The sequence below is a fragment of the Heptranchias perlo genome, chromosome 11 (assembly GCF_035084215.1).
Source record: "Heptranchias perlo isolate sHepPer1 chromosome 11, sHepPer1.hap1, whole genome shotgun sequence".
Lineage (NCBI taxonomy): Eukaryota > Metazoa > Chordata > Chondrichthyes > Hexanchiformes > Hexanchidae > Heptranchias > Heptranchias perlo.
The window spans coordinates 49,049,423-49,069,836 of record NC_090335.1 but is presented as its reverse complement, the minus strand read 5'-3'; the positions used below and the strand labels follow the sequence as shown (position 1 = coordinate 49,069,836).

The 20,414-nt window shown below is 43.6% G+C and overlaps 1 protein-coding gene across 3 annotated transcripts in view; it reads left to right on the top strand.

The window, feature by feature from the left end:
• Positions 1–20,414, top strand: part of hao2 (hydroxyacid oxidase 2 (long chain)) — an 82,054-nt gene that overhangs the window by 59,640 nt on the left and 2,000 nt on the right. For all 3 annotated transcript variants that reach the window (XM_067992968.1, XM_067992969.1, XM_067992967.1), the window contains exons 6-7: positions 10,084–10,242; positions 14,725–14,794. In XM_067992968.1, the coding sequence (XP_067849069.1) occupies positions 10,084–10,242; positions 14,725–14,794 (229 nt within the window). The remainder of the gene's footprint in view (positions 1–10,083; positions 10,243–14,724; positions 14,795–20,414) is intronic.

The window sequence follows — 20,414 nt, the reverse complement described above, 5'->3', positions numbered from 1 at the left end:
CAGTCAGGCCATGGACATGAACAACCTGCCACTACCTCAGCTGCAGCCACAGGGGATGCACCACGTAGAAGCAGTAGGAAGGTAAAGGCTAAGGATTTGTGATCACGAAGGGTTTGCACAAGGGTGTCTGACAGACTGTCATGTTTTTCATTTATATTTGGTTTTTGCTAAAGTCACATTAAATGTTATCATTTTCACCATGACTGCCACATCTTGCCCATTCTTGACTGGCTTTTGTAATAGCGCCTTTTCATGTGTTTCACCATGAACGGCAACACTTGATGCCACCCTGTGGGTCACTTTAAAGTGGGTGTATGTGTAGTTGCAGGACTGTTTTGTGCGGGGGTGGGGGGAGAGGGGGCTGGTGTTGGCGCTGGTCTTTCCAGGTGGTCTGAGCACTGGACTCTTCTCACTTTCTGATCTTATGAGAACAATTCACATGAGTGACTGCCTAGCGTCACGAGCAGCCAGGTGAGCCGCTGCCCTGCTCATGGGGTCGTCCTCCTTCTCCTCCTCAATGCCGATGGCATATGTGAATGGTGGATGAGGGCATGGGGCCTCCTCAACTGGTACCCCTCTCTGTTGTGCCATGTTGTGCAGGACCCAACACACTACTATCATGCGACCCACTCTCGCTGGTGCGTATTGAAGAGCTCCCCTAGAATTATCGAGGCATCGAAATCGCATCCTCAGGAGTCCTATCGCATGTTGAATTATAGGACTGGTGGCGATGTGGCTGTCGTTGTAATGTTTCTGTGCCTCGCTGGTGGGGTTCCTTAGAGGTGTCATGAGCCACGTGTGCAGGGGGTATCGCTTGTCCCCAAGGAGCCAGCCCTTATGTGTGTTCGGTGTGTGGAAGAGGCCGGGGACGTTGGATTCCCTCAGAATGAACAAATCATGGCAGCTGCCAGGGAATCTGGTGCACACGTGAAGAAATCTTTTGCCGTGGTCACAAATGAGCTGAGTGTTGATGGAGTTATACCCCTTTCTGTTGATGAACAGTCCTGGCTCGTGTGGAGATGCTCAGATTGCTGTATGGGTGCAATCGATTGCACCCTGTACCCGTGGTAAGCCAGCCACAGAGTGGAATCCCACTGCCTTCTCCGTCTGGCTCTGGCTGAGGTTATCAATGGGGAAGTTGACATATTGCAAGGTCCATTGAAACAAGCCGTCGGTGACCAGCCTTATGCACTTGTGTGCAGACGACTGACAGTTTCCTAGAAGTAAAGGGAATTAGGGGTTACGGGGAGCGGGCAGGAAATTGGACATGAATTTAGATTTGAGGTTAGGATCAGATCAGCCATGATCTTATTGAATGGCGGAGCACGCTCGAGGGGCCGATTGGCCTACTCCTGCTCCTATTTCTTATGTTCTTATGTTCTTATGTAGACCCTGGCGATGTCCCCGGTGGCATTCTGGAATGATCCGGAGGCAAAGAAGTTGAGGGCAGTGGTTGCTTTAACTGTGATGGGCAATGAGATGCCGTCAGGCCCAGTCGGGAGCAGCTCGGCATGAAGGAGACTGCAGATGTCTGCAACCACCTGGCGACTCACTCTGAGGCTCCGTGTGCACTGCTCCTCAGAGAGGTTCAGGAAGCTGAGCCTCTGTCTGTAGACCCTGTGGTAAGGGTAGTGCCTCCTGCGATGTTACTCTCTCTGTTGTTGCCCTCTGTGCTCTTGTGCAGGTGCCTGTGGCGCAGCACTGTGTTGTGGAGCTCCAAGTGGCGGAGGTGCACGCCCTGCCTGGCGAGGATGGTGTTGCTGCCCGTCCTCTGATGTAGTAGTGAATTCAGCCATCGCCCCCCCCCCCCACCCCAACCCACGATGGTGTCAGTTTGAGGGGGTCCGAAAAGTTGGTAAATATGTGTAAACAGAACAATTCTGAGTGGAAACCAAGAATTTTCAGTCTAAACACAAAGATCTCCCAGCCAAAAGTTTATCTGAGAGAACTGAGTGCCCTGCTGCAATAACTCATCTTTTATCCCCATCTGTCAAGCAGGCATGTAAATGTCCAACTGGCTGCCGGCTGAAACACAACACCTTCACCATAGCGTGCTTCGCACAGCACGGGAAACACGCTGAGTTAGAATTGAAATTGCTTGCCTTCATTGTAAATTACATTTATTCATTTTTAAACTACTTCAACTAGGTGAATTAATGCTTTAAATAGCGTCCCACCGGCTTTAATTGCCAGCGGGACTTTCGGGTTTGGGAAAGGCGCCTGCACCCAGATAGCTCTGGGTCGTACACGTTCTTAGGCGTGTTGGAGCCAGGATTTCTGCCCGCTCCTCGAAGACATGATTTCTGCCCGCTCCTCAAAGACATGATTTCTGCCCGCTCCTCGAAGACATGATTTCTGCCCGCTCCTCAAAGACATGATTTTCGTTGCCCCCCCCCAGCGCACCCGCAGATTTGTTTTAAAATTGTGCCCCATATGTGAGCATTAATAGTGGAAATCAGCAGGCTATTGAAAGCAGGGCCATCATAGCTGAGCCTGATCCTGCCCTCAACTGACAGCCATGAATGTGCACTTTAAGCAGTCACTGGATAATTATCAAAAACAGAATGTTTTTCTTTTCTTAGCCCGTGGACACTGAGACCAGTTGTAATTCCCTGCACCACTCCCAGTTAACTCAGACTTAGCACAGACCAGATAAAGAACCTGAGACCTGCTTGTTCTGCACGGCTCAGTATATATATCATATCATAGTATCATATCATATAGTAGGTATGCAAAGGAGGAGACCATTTGGCCCATTGTGCCTGTGCTGGCTCTTTGAAAGAGCCATTCCCCTGCTCTTTCCCATAGCCCTGTAATTTTTTCCCTTCAAGTATTTATCTAATTCCTTTTTGAAAGTTACTACTGAATCTGCTTCCACCACCCTTTCAGGCAATACATTCCAGATCATTACAACTCGCTGCGTAAAAAAATGTTTCCTCATGTCACCTCTGGCTCTTTTGCCGATCACCTTAAATCTGCGTCCTTTGGCTACTGACCCTTCTGCCAATTTTTCCTTATTTACTCTATCAAAACTGTTCATGATTTTGAACCCCTCCATCAAATCTCCCTTTAACCTTCTCTATTCTAAGGAGAACAACTCCAGCTTCTCCGGTCTTTCCTCATAACTGAAGTCCCTCATCCCTGGCACCATTCTAGTAAATCTCTTCTGAACCCTCCCTAAGGCCTTGATATCCTTCCTAAAATGTGGTGCCCAGAATTGAACACAATACTCCAGATGAAGCCTAACCAGTGTTTATAAATGTTTAGCATAACTTTCTTGCTTTTGTACTCTATGCCTCTATTAATAAATGTAAACAATTTTACAACACCAAGTTATAGTCCAGCAATTTTATTTTAAATTCACAAGCTTTCGGAGGCTTCCTCCTTCGTCAGGTAAATGTTCAGGAGCTCCTTGAAGCCTACGCATTTATACATCACAGAACAATACATGATGTTTACAGACTGCCCCTGCAACTGCCCGTTGCCAAGGCAATCACCGTGTTCAGACAGAGAGGTGTCACCTGCAGAACCCCCGAATACACATTCAACAAAAAAACAAACAGGAAAAAAAAACAGAAAGAGGCAGAAACATCCGGAAGGCAGAGAAAGCCAGCAAATGACCCATTATATTAAAAACAGATAACATTTGTTCGCTGGTGGGGTAACGTGTAGCGTGACATGAACCCAAGATCCCGGTTGAGGCCGTCCTCATGGGTGCGGAACTTGGCTATCAATTTCTGCTCGACGATTTTGCGTTGTCGTGTGTCTCGAAGGCCGCCTTGGAGTACGCTTACCCGAAGGTCGGTGGATGAATGTCCATGACTGCTGAAGTGTTCCCCGACTGGGAGGGAACCCTCCTGTTTGGCGATTGTTGCGCGGTGTCCGTTCATCCGTTGTCGCAGCGTCTGCATGGTCTCGCCAATGTACCATGCTCTGGGGCATCCTTTCCTGCAACGTATGAGGTAGACAACGTTGGCAGAAATTGATAGCCAAGTTCCGCACCCATGAGGACGGCCTCAACCGGGATCTTGGGTTCATGTCACGCTACACGTTACCCCACCAGCGAACAAATGTTATCTGTTTTTAATATAATGGGTCATTTGCTGGCTTTCTCTGCCTTCCGGATGTTTCTGCCTCTCTCTGTTTTTTTTTCCTGTTTGTTTTTTTGTTGAATGTGTATTCGGGGGTTCTGCAGGTGACACCTCTCTGTCTGAACACGGTGATTGCCTTGGCAACGGGCAGTTGCAGGGGCAGTCTGTAAACACCATGTATTGTTCTGTGATGTATAAATGCGTAGGCTTCAAGGAGCTCCTGAACATTTACCTGACGAAGGAGGAAGCCTCCGAAAGCTTGTGAATTTAAAATAAAATTGCTGGACTATAACTTGGTGTTGTAAAATTGTTTACAATTGTCAACCCCAGTCCATCACCGGCATCTCCACATCTATTAATAAAGCATAGGATCCCATATGCTTTTTTAACAGTCATCTCAACTTGTCCTGCCACCTTCAAAGATTTGAGTATGTCCTGTTCCTGCACTCCCTTTAAAATTGTACCCTTTAATTTATATTGCCTCTCCTCATTCTTCCTACCAAAATGCATCACTTCACACTTCTCTGCATTAAATTTCATCTGCCATGTGTCTGCCCATTTCACCAGTCTTTCAATGTCCTCCTGAAATCTGTTACAACCCCCCAAATTGTTTACTTCATTTCTGAATTTCGTGTATCTGCAAACTTTGAAATTATACCCTTTATACCCAAATCCAGATCATTTAATATATATCAAAAAGAGCAGTGGTCCTACTATTGACCCCTGGGGAACACCACTGTATACTTCCCTCCAGTCTGGACAACATCCAGGCTTGGGCTCATAAGTGGCAAGTAACATTCACACCAGACAAGTGCCAGGCAATGACCATCTCCAACAAGAGAGAGTCTAACTACTTCCCCTTGACATTCAATGGCATTACCATCGCCGAATCCCCCATCATCAACATCCTGGGGGTCACCATTGACCAGAAACTTAACTGGACCAGCCACATAAATACTGTGGCTACAAGAGCACGTCAGAGGCTGGGTATTCTGCAGCGAGTGACTCACCTCCTGACTCCCCAAAGCCTTTCCACCATCTACAAGGCACAAATCAGGAGTATGATGGAATACTCTCCACTTGCCTGGATGAGTGCAGCTCCAACAACACTCAAGAAGCTCGACACCATCCAGGACAAAGCAACCTGCTTGATTGGCACCCTATCCACCACCCTAAACATTCGTTCCCTTCACCACCGGCGCACAGTAGCTGCAGTGTGTACCATCCATAAGATGCACTGCAGCAACTCGCCAAAGCTTCTTTGACAGCTCGTCCCAAACCCGCGATCTCTACCATCTAGAAGGACAAGGGCAGCAGGCACATGGGAACAACACCACCTGCACGTTCCCCTCCAAGTCACACACCATCCCGACCTAGAAATATATCGCCGTTCCTTCATCGTCGCTGGGTCAAAATCTTGGAACTCCCTACTTAACAGCACTGTGGGAGAACCTTCACCACACGGACTGCAGCGGTTCAAGAAGGCGGCTCACCACCACCTTCTCAAGGGCAATTAGGGTTGGGCAATAAATCCTGGCCTTGCCAGCGACCCCCACATCCTGTGAATGATTAAAAAAAAGTCTGCTAAACAGCCGTTAACCACTACTCTCTGCTTTCTGTCCCCTAGCCAATTTGGTATCCACACTGCCACTGTCCCTTTAATCCCATGGGGTTTAATTTTGCTAATAAGCCTATTATGTGGTACTTTATCAAATGTCTTTTGAAAGTCCATATACACAACATCAACCGCACTACCCTTATCAACCCTCTCCATTTCTCCATCAAGGAACTAAATCAAGTTAGTCAAACACAATTTTCCTTTAACACATCTGTGCTGACTTTCATTTATTAGCCTATAATTTTCCAAGTGCCAATTAATTTTAATTTGGATTATTGTCTCTAAAAGTTTCTCTGCCACTGATGTTAATTGTGGGGTTTATCCCTCTCCCCTTTTTGAATAGGGGTGTGACATTTGCAATCCTCCAGTCCTCCGGCACCATCCCCATATCTAAGGAGGATTGGAAGATTGTGGCCAGAACTGCCGCAATTTCCACCCTTACTTCCCTCAGTAACCTAGGATGCAGCCCATCTGGACTGGGTGATTGTGCTACTTTAAGTACTGCCAACCTTTTAAGTACGTCCTCTTTATCTAATTTTATCCTATCCAATATCGTTATTACCTCCTCTTTTACTGCAGCATCCTCTTCTCTAGTGAAGATGGATGTGAAGTATTAATTTAGTTCGTCAACCTTGCCCTCTGCCTCCACAAGAAGATCTCCTTTTTTGACCCTACTTGGTCCCACCCATCCTTTGACTACACTTTTACTATTTATATATTTATATGTTTTTTGGGTTCCCTTTTATTTATCCGCTAATCTATTCTCATACTTTTTCTTTGCCCCTCTTATTCCCATTTTTTTAGATCTCCCCTGTACTTTTGTATTCCGCCTGGTTCTCTACTGTAATATGAAACTTACATTCGCCATAAGTCACTTTTTTCTGTTTCATTTTAATCTCTATATCTTTAGTCATCCAGAGAACTCTAGCTTTTAATTCCCTTCCTTTCCCCCTCGTAGGGATGTGTCTACTCTGTACCCAAACCAACTCCTCCTTGAGGGCGTCCCATTGTTCAATTACTGTTTTGCCTACCAATTTTTGATTCCAATCCACCTGGGCAAGATCCCTTTTTAATTCGCTAAAATTTGCCCTCCTCCAGTTAAGCATTTTCACATTTGATTGTTCCTTCTTGTTTTCCCTAACTATTCTAAACCTAATGATATTATGATCACTGTTCCCCAAATGTTCCCCCCACTGAAACACACTCCACCTGCCCCATTTCATTCCCCAGAGCTAGATCTAGCACTGCTTCCTTCCTCGTTGTGCTGGAAACACACTGTTCCAAAATGTTCTCTTGAACACATTTCAGGAATCCCTCCCCCTTTTTGCCCTTTACACTGTTAGTGTCCCAGTCTATATTGGGATAATTGAAGTCTCCCATTATCACTACTCTATAGTTCTTGCATCTTTCTGTAATTTGCCTGGAAATTTGTTCCTCCATATCCCTGCCACTGTTTGGTGGCCTATAGTATACACCTAGTAGCATAATAGCTTCTCTATTGTTCCTTAATTCTAACCAAATAGATTCTGTCTTTGAACCCTCAAGTACACCATCCCTTTCAATTTGATCAATACTGTCACCCCCACCACCGCCTTTCCTTCCCTAACCTTCCTGAATACTTTGTAGCCAGGAATATTAAGTACCCAATCCTCCCTTTCTTTAAGTCAGGTCTCTGTTATAGAATCATAGAAGTTTACAACACGGAAACAGGCCCTTTGGCCCAACATGTCCATGTCGCCCAGTTTATACCACTAAGCTAGTCCCAGTTGCACTTGGCCCATATCCCTCTATACCCATCTTTCCCATGTAACTGTCCAAATGCTTTTTAAAAGACAAAATTGTACCCGCTTCCACTACTGCCTCTGGCAGCTCGTTCCAGACACTCACCACCCTTTGAGTGAAAAAATTGCCCCTCTGGACCCTTTTGTATCTCTCCCCTCTCCCCTTAAATCTATGCCCCCTCGTTATAGACTCCCCTACCTTTGGGAAAAGATTTTGACTATCTACCTTATCTATGCCCCTCATTATTTTATAGACTTCTATAAGATCACCCCTAAACCTCCTACTCTCCAGGGAAAAAAGTCTCAGTCTATCCAACCTCTCCCTATAAGTCAAACCATCAAGTCCCGGTAGCATCCTAGTAAATCTTTTCTGCACTCTTTCTAGTTTAATAATATCCTTTCTATAATAGGGTGACCAGAACTGTACACAGTATTCCAAGTGTGGCCTTACTGTTATTGTCAGTATGTCATAGTCACATGTGGCAGCTTGAGCCTGCAGCTCACTAATCTTATTTACCACACTACATGTATTTACGCACACACACTCTTAACTCATCTTAGATTGCCTCGCATTTGCCTGCTGTCTGATCCTTCCTATTTCCAAACTATTCTTAACTCTAGTGCTACTTGTCCCTGCCAGTGCTTTGTGCACCTTGTTTCTCCTCTCTACTGTTTCGTCCTGGTGCCCATCCCCCTGCCAAATTAGTTTAATTCCTCCCCCACAGCATTAATTAACCTCCCTGCGTGGACATTGGTCCCAGCTCTGTTGAGGTGCAACCCGTCCATCTTGCCCTCCTGCCCCAGATCTGGTCCCAATGTCCCAGGAATCTTAAGCTGTCCCTCCTGCACCATTTTTCCAGCCACGCATTAACCTGCCTTATCCTAATATTCCTATACTCACTAGCACGTGGCACTGGGAGTAATCCAGAGATTACTACCTTTGAGGACCTGCTTTTTTACTTCCTCCCTAGCTCCTGACCCTCTGACTGCAGGACCTCGGCCCTTTTCCTTCTTATATCATTGGTTCCCAAATGGACCACGACTTCTGGCTGTTCCCCTTCCCCCCTCAAAATGTTCTGCATCCTCTGTGATGTCCTGTACCCTGGCACCAGGGAGGCAACACACCGTATGGGACTCACAACGATGGTTGCAGAAATGCCTGTCTATCCCCCACTTATCAAATCTCCTATAACAACTGCATTTCTTTTGCCCCCCTGTGCAGCCAGGTCTCCCACAATGCCGTGGATTTGGTCCTGACTGCACTCTCCCGAGGTGTCAACACCCTCACTGGTATTCAACACTGAATACCGGTTTGTGAGTGCCACACACCCAGGGGATTCCTGTATTGCCTGCCTGTTCCTCCTAATCTGTCTGGTGGTCACCCACTCCCTCTCCGCCTGAGCTTTCTGTAGCTGCGGGGTGACCACCTCCTGAAATGTGCTAGCCACAATACTCTCAGCTTCTTGTATGCACTGTAGTGACACCAGTCGCCCCCAAGCTCAGAAAATGTGAGCTCGAGCTTGAGCAGTTGGCGGCACAGTGTTCTGGAGTTCCCACATGGCACAGGATGTGCATGCGATGGGCCCCAGCTGTCCTGCCATGTTAGCTACAGTTATTTAAACTGTTTGTTTGGCTTTAAGGCAATTTACTGTTTATCTGACACTAAAACACTAATCACTAAAAAACACTAACCTACCACTAAAGACACTAACCACTAAGAGCAATAACCACGAAAAACACTAACCAATGAATGAAATATTGACTTACCCCCAGTGCTCCTCCTTGTCTTGTGACGTCACTTTTTGACACTTGATTTTTGATTCCTCACGTGGCTCCCTCTTTGCTCCGCTCAGTCTTAGACGTCTTTTAAATTTGATGTATTTTTGTTTTTAAGTTTTAAAAGTTGATAGATTAGTTTATAGTTCCTTGGTTTAAATCACTTAGCACCTCCTTCCTCCCCCTGCACCTAATTCCCACATTCACCAAATTCCCAGTTGAAAATCTTCACTCTGTTAGCACTTTACTCTGTTAGAGGTTCACTCTCTGTCTTTACCAATCTCTATAATCATGTAACTCAGCCCTGGAAGAGCAACTCATAATTAAAGACCCAAAAGTGTATTTAAGTGAAAAACTGAATTGGATAATTACTGGAAAATCTGGTGTATGCAGCAGCAAAATATGGTGTGTGTATTTGCCTGAAAAAGTAAAATGGAGGAAGTTGTTCTTTACACAAAAAAAGATCTTGTGAGTATTAGGATGTAGGTTTGCTCACGTGATTCCCTACACTGAGCTGCCTGTCACAGTGGCTTCACTGCGGGGAATTACCCAAGGTAAAATCGACGGGTCAATGAGATATATTCACTAACTCCTCACGGGCGAAGGCCATGGAGAACAATGGAGAAGGCCATAATTCTATAACATTTCGCTATTATTAGGATTAGCTTGAAGAGATATAGAAATTATTCAATATAACTAAAGTTTTACCACATCTTAATTGATTCCACTAAATTAGGAAAATAGTGTCAATACTCTTAATTATAAACAGAAAGATGGATTGAAAGACAGTAAGTAATACTTGTTTGAACTTTTGCAGATAGATGCCCTATCAGAGATTGTGGAAACGGTACAAGGAAGAATTGAGGTTTATTTGGATGGAGGAATCCGTACAGGAAGTGACGTGCTCAAGGCTTTAGCTCTTGGTGCCAAATGCGTTTTCATTGGTCGGCCCGTGGTTTGGGGCCTTGCTTACAAGGTAATTAATTAATTGCTTTATATTCCTGATCGTTGTCAACCTTCAACTTCTCCATGTTCTCCTCTGTCTTAGGAAAGTTTTGGAGATCCTTAGGTAGCACGTTGGAGGTCAAGTGTATTTTAGAAGAGGTGAGCAAATTTTCATACAAGATGGGAGGAGTAGTGATTTCTTGTCCCCTTCAATGATATCCCATCAAAATATTTCATGAGGCTTATGTTTCAAAAACAAAAGGATTTATAGGATTATAAAATCCAACAGCATAGATTTTTTTAGTGAATATATTCTTTCTTCTGTGTACCCAATAAGAACATAAGAAATTTTCTGCCCTATCCCCATATCCTTTGATTCCCTTAGTGTCCAAAAATCTATTGATCTCAGTCTTCAATGACCGAGTATCCCCAGCCCTTTGGGATATAGAATTCCAAAGATTCACAACCCTCTAAGTGAAGAAATATTTCCTCATCTCATTCCTAAATGGCCGACCCCTTATCTTGAGACCATGACCCCTAGTTCTAGACTCTCTAGTCAGGGGAAACAGTCTCTCAGCATCTGACCTGTCAAGCCCTCTAAGAATTTTATATGTTTCAACGAGGTCACCTTTCATTCTTCTAAACTCCGCAGAATATAGGCCCATTCTACTCAATCTTTACTCATAGGACAACCTTCTTATCCCAGGAATCAATCTAGTGAACCATCCTTACACCCACTCTAAGGCAGGTATATCCTTTCTTAGGTAAGGAGACCAAAACTGTACACAGTACTTCAGGTGTGGTCTCACCAGAGCCCTAAATAAATGCAGCAAGACTTCCTTACTCTTATACTCCAACCCCCTTGCAAAAAAGGCTAACATACCATTTGCCTTCCCAATTGCTTGCTGTACCTGCATGTTAACTTTCTGTGATTCGTGTACAAGGACACCCAAATCCCTCTAATTATCAACATTTCTTCGTCTCTCTCCTTTCAAAAAAAAAAATTCTGCTTTTCTATTCTTCCTACCAAAGTGGATAATTTCACATTTCCTTACATTATACTCCATCTGCCACTTTCTCGCCCATTCACTTAACCTGTCTATTTCCCTTTGTAGCCTCTTTGCATCTTCCTCACAGCTTACTTTCCCACCTAGTTTTGTATCATCAGCAAACTTGGATACATGACACTCAGTCCCCTCATCTCAGTCATTGATATATATTGTAAACAGCTGAGGCCCAAGCACCGATTCTTGCGGCACCCCAATAGTTACAACCTGCCAACCCGAAAATGACCCATTTATTCCTACTCTCTGTTTTCCATCCGTTATCCAATCCTCAATCCATGTCAATATATTGCCCTCAATCCCATGAGCCCTAATCTTGTATGGTACCTTATTGAATGCCTTTGAAAATCTAAATATACTACATCCACTGGTTCCCCTTTATCTACCTGCTAATTACATCCTCAAAAAACTCTAATAAGTTTGTCAAACACGATTTCTCTTTCATAAAACCATGTTGATTCTGCCTAATCATATTATGATTTTCTAAGTGTCCTGTTACTATATCCTTAATAATAGATTCTAGCATTTTCCCAACTCCTGATGTCAGGCTAACTGGCCTGTAGTTCCCTGTTTTCTCTCTCCCTCCTTTCTTGAATAGTGGGGTTACATTTGCTACCTTCCAATCCACTGGGACCATCCTAGAATCTAGGGAATTCTGGAAAATCAAGACCATTGTATCCATTATCTGCAGCCACCTCTTTTAAAACCCTAAGATGTAGACGATCAGGTCCAGGGGATTTGTTAGCATTTAGTTCCATTAATTTCTCCAGTACTTTTTCTTTACTAATCTTAATTACATGAAGTTCCTGACTCTCATTAAACCCTTGGTTCCCCACTATTTCCGGTATGTTTTTCATGTCTTCTACTGTGAAGACAGATACAAAATATTTGTTTAATGTCTCTGCTATTTCCTTATTCCCCATTATAATTTCTCCTGTCTATGCCTCTCAGGGACCCACATTTACTTTCGCTAATCTCTTCCTTTTTACATACTTGTAGAAACTCTTACAATCTGTTTTTATATTTCTTGTTAGTTTACTCTCATATTCAATTTTCTCCCTCTTTATCAATTTCTTGGTCATCCTTTGCTGATTTGTAAAATTCTCCCAATCCCCAGGCTTATTACTCTTTTTGGCAATATCGTAAGCCTCTTCTTTTAATCTATTACTATCCTTAACTTCTCTAGTTAGGCACGATTGGATCACTTTCCCGTGGAAGTTTTTATTCCTCAAGAGACTGTATATTTGTTAAGAATTATGAATTATTTCTTTAAATGTTCACCATTGCTTATCTACCATCATATCTTTTAACCTAATTTCCCAATCTACCTTAGCCAACTCACCCCTCATACCTACATAATTGTTCAAATTTAAGACTCTAGTTTCGGATTTAACTGCATCACTCTCAAACTCAATATGAAATTATATCATATTCTGATCACTCTGCCCCAGAGGATCCTTAACCATAAGATTACTAATTAACCCTGTCTCAGTAAACAATATTAGATTTAAAATAGCCCGTTCTCTAGTTGGTTCCTCAACAAATTGTTCTAGAAAACCGTCTTGAGTGTATTCCATGAACTCGTCCTTCAAGCTACTTTTGCCAATTTGGTTTGCTCAGTCTATATGAAGATCAAAGTCCTCCACGATTATTGCATTACCTTTGTTACATGCTCCTCTAATTTCTTGATTTATACTCTGTCCCAACACTATAACTACTGTTAGGGGGCTCCCACCAGTGTTTTCTGCCCCTTGTTATTGCTTAGCTCCACCCATACTGATTGTACATCCTGATTTTCTGAGCTATGATCCTTTCTCACTACTGTCTTTATCTCATCCTTTATTATCAAGGCTACCACCCCACCCCCGCTTTTCCTTTTTGCCTACCTTTTCGAAAAGTCAGCTTTGGTCTCCATACTTAAGAAAAGACATACTTGCTCTCGAGGCAGTACAAAGAAGGTTCACTCGGTTAATCCCGGGAATGAGGGGGCGGACATATGAGGAGAGGTTGAGTAGATTGGGACTCTACTCATTGGAGTTCAGAAGAATGAGAGGCGATCTTATTGAAACATATAAGATTGTGAAGGGGCTTGATCGGGTGGATGCGGTAAGGATGTCCCAAGGATGGGTGAAACTAGAACTAGGGGGCATAATCTTAGAATAAGGGGCTGCTCTTTCAAAACTGAGATGAGGAGAAACTTCTTCACTCAGAGGGTAGTAGGTCTGTGGAATTTGCTGCCCCAGGAAGCTGTGGAAGCTACATCATTAAATAAATTTAAAACAGAAATAGACAGTTTCCTAGAAGTAAAGGGGAATAGAGGTTACGGGGAGCGGGCAGGAAATTGGACATGAATTTAGATTTGAGGTTAGGATCAGATCAGCCATGATCTTATTGAATGGCGGAGCAGGCTCGAGGGGCCGATTGGCCTACTCCTGCTCCTATTTCTTATGTTCTTATGTTCTTATACTTCATCTGCGGTGAAATAGATTATTTATGGCTAGAAATTCCTCCATTTATCTCATGGATAAAGTAATGTACACAGCTATGATTTTGCATGTGGGATAAATATAATGCATGGAGAAATTTCTAGATAATAAAGATCTCTGAAAATACCAGGACCTGGAATTTCTGCAGGGGTTCTCCTAGCATATTTCTGTATCTTCCATGGAAGATTGGCAGAACCCCCCTCCCTGGAGAAATGGCCATCCCTGGGGACTGCACCTTGATGTGTTGGGAAGGCTTGCATGCTCTTCTGACACTGAGAGCTGAGCTGGCGGTGTTATAACTCCTGATAGGGCCACCCAAGCCAGACAGGTCGAAAGCTAGTAGCCAAATTAAAGGCCTCGTCCTCTTGGTAGGGGGTTGTGAGCCAGGCTAACAACCGGTCCATGTGAAAATAATCCAGACACAAGACGAGTCTGTTATAGACTTACAAATGTAAACATCAGCCGTGGTGAACCACAATCTATTGGATGTAAGGCAAGATGATACTCTGGTAGAGTCAAATATCCTGCACTGGACAGACAGCAGTGAAAGAAATGCGTTGCCTTATGTACTACTAGGCACAGGAGACTTTAACTAACTAACTGATTAAATGGAGAAATGACATAAACAGCCATTTACTAGATTTCAACAGGCTGCAGGTTGGGTGTTATTCTACAATGTGGCAACCTTGTGAATTCTTGCATTCCGACTGAACATTTTCCTTTTTGCTTATTTTGGCCAGCAATAGTGTCATAAAGTTCAGAAATTATGCGACAGACTCAGTGATATTGTACTGTACAATATCAGGCTTTCTTTAACTAATTGATGCAGGCAAATGATATAGCTTTTATATATTACAACCTTGTATACCCTCAAGCCTAAAATTGTGTTTTTACATAACTGGTGGATGTAAAATTTTGAAATTACTAAATATTGACACAAATCAATGTGTATTTTATCTTTAGGGAGAAGAGGGAGTCAAAGAGATTTTGCAGATTTTGAATGATGAATTTCGTTTATCAATGGCTTTGGCTGGTAAGAACTTTCAAAAGTGTGGCAGTCTTTTCTGACTGTGTGGCAGAATGGGTTAAAACGCTATCCTTTGGAACCTGGCTTGAAATGCAGCTCAGGCTGAATAGTACACAGCCTTCTCTCTCGAGTGGCAGTTAAAGGTCTTTAGTTCACGTAACCTCAGTGTATATAAATCTACAAGTCTTAAAAATTCAGAACTGGAACAAAAACTAATAAATAGTCCTGTTATGTCACTCCTCACACTTCTAAACTTATAGGCTTAGCTCAGTGGTAGTCCTTTCACCCTGAGTTAGAAGATTGTGGGTTCAAGTCCAACTCCAGAGATTGAGTACAAAATCTAGGCTGGTACTTCTGTGTAATACTGAGAGTGCTGCACTGCTGTCTTTTGGATGAGACGTTAAACCGAGGCTCCATCTGCCCTCTCAGGTGGATGTAAAAGACCCCATGGCATTACTTGAAGATGAGCAGGGGAGTACTCCTAGTGTCCTGGCTAACACTTATCCCTCAACATCTAAAGTAGATTATCTAGTCATTTATATCATTGTTGTTTGTGGGAGCAAAACTAGCTGCCGTTTTCATACATTACAACAGTGACTACACTTAAAAAAAAGTAAAGTAGCTGTAAAATGCTTTGGGATAGCCTGAGGTCGTGAAAGGCATTATAGAAATGCAAGTCATTCTTTCTTTCTTTTAGGCAGGAGTACTACATTTCAGCAAAGTTGCTGCCAAACGCAATAAACTCACTTATCCGTAACAATGCGTTATTCTGTTCATTTTCTGCAGAATTTTCAACAGGAGCTCGTATATCCAGTAACGTACATGGCAATGTAATTAATCTCGGCCTCAATGTATTTGGGGGAGCGATCAGTTGCCGGGGGGGGGTGGGGGAAGTGGCCCGCTTTCTTTTAAAGTGGTGTTAGGAGGATCACTCCTGCGAGTTCAGCACGTGGCGAGTGAAGTGCTGGGGCATTTGAAATTCGAAAACAGGTCCTGCAAGATGCGCAGGACCCTAATTTAAATAAATTATTCTGGACTTTAAATATTCCCGAAGAGAGCTCCTGCCGCCAGCGCATCTATCTTATCCAATATGGTGGGCGGCGCACTTCCAGACGGAAATGTGCACGCTCTTCCGGCCCGCCATATTGGGGACTTAGTAGGCCAGCTAGCGCCTGAAAAATGGTCGCTGCGCGGCCAAGTTTATAGGCTGTAATATCTGCTGGGTGTTGTTATCTGATGTTGGATAAATGAAATTGTAACAAATATTTGATCTGTTAATAATATAAATATATATTCAGGCCATACTACATACAGACAGTGTTAATGTATTTGAAAGTGGCACAGCTGTAGCACCACTGCGTGTTTAAAAATGTATTTACATTTTGGGCAGCTCCAGTACAAGTACATAGAACATAGAAAATAGGAGCAAGAGTAGGCCATTCGGCCCTTTGGGCCTGCTCTGCCTTTCAAAATGATCATGGCTGATCGTTTAACTCAGTACCCTGTTCCCACTTTTTCCCCATATCCCTTGATCCCTTTAGCATTAAGAAATATATCTATCTCCTTCTTGAATACATCTAATGACTTGGCCTCCACTGCCTTCTGTGGTAGAGAATTCCACAGGTTCACCACCCTCTGAGTGAAGAAATTTCTCCTCATCTCGGTTCTAAATAGCATACCCCATATCCTGAGACTGTGACCCCTGGTTCTGGGCTCCCCAGCCATCGGGAACATCCTCCCTGCATCTAGTCTGTCTAGTCCTGTTAGAATTTTATATGTTTCGATGAGATCACCTCTCATTCTTTTAAACTCTAGTTAATATAGGCCTAGTCAACCCAATCTCTCCTCATACGACAGTCCTGCCATCCCAGGAATCAGTCTGGTAAACCTTTGTTGCACTCCCTCCATGGCAAGGATATCCTTCCTCAGATAAGGAGACCAAAACTGCACACAATACTCCAGATGTGGTCTCACCAAGACCCTGTATAACTGCAGTAAGACATCCCTGCTCCTGTACTCAAATCCTCTTGCAATGAAGGCCAACATACCATTCGCCTTCCTAACTGCTTGCTGCACCTGAATGCTTGCTTTCAGCGACTGGTGTACAAGGACACCCAGGTCTCATTGCACCTCCCCTTTTCCCAATCTAACACCATTCAGAAAATAATTTGCCTTTCTGTTTTTACAACCAAAGTGGATAATCTCACATTTATCCACATTATACTGCATCTGCCATGTTCTTGCCCACTCACCCAACTTGTCTAAATCACATTGGAGCCTCTTTGCATCCTCCTCACAGCTCAGGTTCCACCCCAGCTTTGTGTTGTCTGCAAACTTGGAAATGTTACTTTAGTTCCCTCATCCAAATCATTGATATATATTGTGAATAGCTGGAGCCCAAGCACTGATCCCTGCGGTACCCCACTAGTCACTGCCTGCCACCCAGAAAAAGACCCGTTTATTCCTACTCTCTGTTTCCTGTCTGTGAACCAATTAACAATCCATGCCAGTATATTCCCCCCAATCCCATGTGCTTTAATTTTTCACACTAACCTCTTGTGTGGGACCTTATCAAAAGCCTTCTGAAAATCCAAGTACATCACATCCACTGGTTCTCCCCTATCTATTCTACTAGTTACATCCTCAAAAAACTCCAGTAGATTTGTTAAGCATGATTTCCCTTTCATAAACCCATGCTAACTTTGTCCAATCCTGTTAATGCCTTCCAAGTGTTCTGTTATCACATCTTTTATAATAGACTCCAGCATTTTCCCCACTACTGATGTTAGGCTAACTGGTCTGTAATTCCCTGTTTTTTCTCTCCCTCCTTTTTTAAATAGTGGGGTTACATTTGCCACCCTCCAATCTGTAGGAACTGTTCCAGAGTCTATAGAATTTTGGAAGATGATCACCAATGCATCCACTATTTCCAGGGCCACTTCCTTTAGTACTCTGGGATGTAGATTATCAGGCCCTGGGGATTTGTTAGCCTTTAGCCCCTTTAATTTCCCTAGCACTATTTTTTTTTACTAATACTGGTTTCCTTCAGTTCCTCCTTCTTTAGACCCTTGGTTCCCTAACATTTCTGGGAGGTTATTTGTGTCCTCCTTTGTGAAGACAGAACCAAAGTATTGTTCTGCCATTGCTTTGTTCCCCATTATAATTTCCCCCATTTCTGACTGTAAGGGACCTACATTTGTCTTCGCTAATCTTTTTCTCTTGACATATTTATAGAAGCTTTTACAGTCAGTTTTTATGTTCCCCGCTAGTTTACTCTCATATTCTATTTTTCCCTCATAATCAATCTCTTTGTTCTCCTTTGCTGAATTCTAAACTGCTCCCAATCCTCAGGCTTGCCGCTTTTACTGGCAATTTTATATGTCTTCTCTTTGGATCTAATACTATCCTTAATTTCTTTTGTAAGCCATGGTTGAGCCACCTTTCCTGTTTTATTTTTGCGCCAGACAGGAATGAATAATTGTTGTAATTCCTGCAAACATTCTTTAAATATTAGCCATTGCCTATCCACCGTCATCCCTTTTAGTAAAGTTCCCCAATCTATCATAGCCAACTCGCACCTCATACTTTCGTAATTTCCTTTATTTAGATTCAGGACCCTAGTTTCGGATTCAACTACTTCACTCTCCATCTTAATGAGGAATTCTATCATGTTGAACAGGTTGGGTCTATACTCATTGGAGTTTAGAAGAATGAGAGGTGATCTTATTGAAACATACAAGATTCTGAGGGGACTCGATAGGGTAGATGCTGAGAGGATGTTACCCCTCATGGGGGAATCTAAAACTAGGGGGCATAGTCTCAGAAGAAGGGGTCGCCCATGTAAGATGGAAATGAGGAGGAATTTCTTCTCCCAGAGGGTTGTGAATCTTTGGAACTCTTTACCCCAAAAAGCTGTGGAGGCTGAGTCATTGAAAACATTCAAGGCTGAGTTAGACAAATTTTTGATCAGCAAGGGAGTCCAAGGATATGGGGAAAAGGCAGGAAAATGGAGTTGAGGTAAAAATCAGATCAGCCGTGATCTCATTGAATGGCGGAGCAGGCTCAAGGGGCCGAATGGCCTAATCCTGCTCCTATCTCTTATGGTCTCTTATGGTCTTATGTTCTTATGGTCGCTCTTCCCTAAGGGACCCCGCACAAGATTGTTAATTCATCCTTTCTCATTGCACAATACCCAGTCTAGGATCGCCTGTTCTCTAGTTGGTTCCTCAACATATTGATCTAGAAAACCATCACGTACACACTCCAGGACTTCCTCCCCCACAGTATTATTGCTAATTTGGTTTAACCAATCTATATGTAGAATAAAGTCACCCATGATTATAGTTATACCCTTTTGCATGCATCTCTAATTTCCTGTTTAATGCCCTCCCCTACATCTCCACTACTGTTTGGGGGCATATAGACAACCCCCACCAACGTTTTCTGCCCCTTGGTGTTTCTTAGCTCCACCCATACAGATTCCACATCGTGATTTTCCAAGCCAATATCCTTCCTCAATATGCATTGATTTCCTCCTTTACTAACAACGCTATCCCACCTACTTTCCCTTTTTGCCTGTCCTTCTTAAATATTGAATACCCCCTGGATGTTCAGTTCCCATCCTTGATCACCCTGCAGCCATGTCTCCATAATCGCAACTATATCATAACCGTTAATATCTATCTGCGCTGTTAATTCATCGAGCTTATTGCGAATGCTCCGCGCATTAAGACACAATGCATTTAGACTTGTCTTTTTAAGATTTTTGCTGGTCTTTTTTGCTAGTCAGTTTAGTTTTATTTCTGAACTCCTCCAAAGAGATTACTGGATTGTAATAACTCCAGGGTTTCCCTTAATCTCTAGCTAATGGCAACTCCTAGTAACTCTAAGGGTCAGAAATCACGCAGAACGTCGAGGCAGCGCTCACCGCAGCTCCTGCGAATTAAATTAACGAAAATGCTTACCGCGGGCTCTGTGACATCGAATTGCTTGATAGCGCACAATTTTTTTGAAGATCGATATCAACCCAGCTTCTGAGCAGCGTGAGTTGACGCGCATGGAACAGTCTGTGAGACTAGAAGACACCCCCACAAAATCTGTCAGGGAGAGAAGTCATGCCCACAGAATCAGGCTGCATTGCTCAAGCAGGCAAGCAGACTTCATTTTTTTTTATTCGTTTATGGGATGTGGGCATCGCTGGCAAGGCCAGCATTTATTGCCCATCCCTAATTGCCCTTGAGAAGGTGGTGGTGAACCGCCATCTTGAACTGCTGCAGTCCATGTGATGAAGGTTCTCCCATGCTGTTAGGTAGGGAGTTCCAGGACTTTGACCCAGCGATGATGAAGGAATGGTGATATATTTCCAAGTCGGGTTGGTGTGTGACTTGGTGCCACACTCAGTCAAATGCTGCCTTGACGTCAAGGGCACTCACTCTCACCTCACTTCTGGAATTCAGCTCTTTTGCCTATGTTTGGACCAAGGCTGTAATGAGGTCTGGAGCTGAGTGGCCCTGGCAGAACCCAAACTGAGCATCGGTGAGCAGGTTATTGGTGAGTAAGTGCAGTTTGATGGCACTGTCAATGACACCTTCCATCACTTTACTGATGATTGAGAGTTGTCTGATGG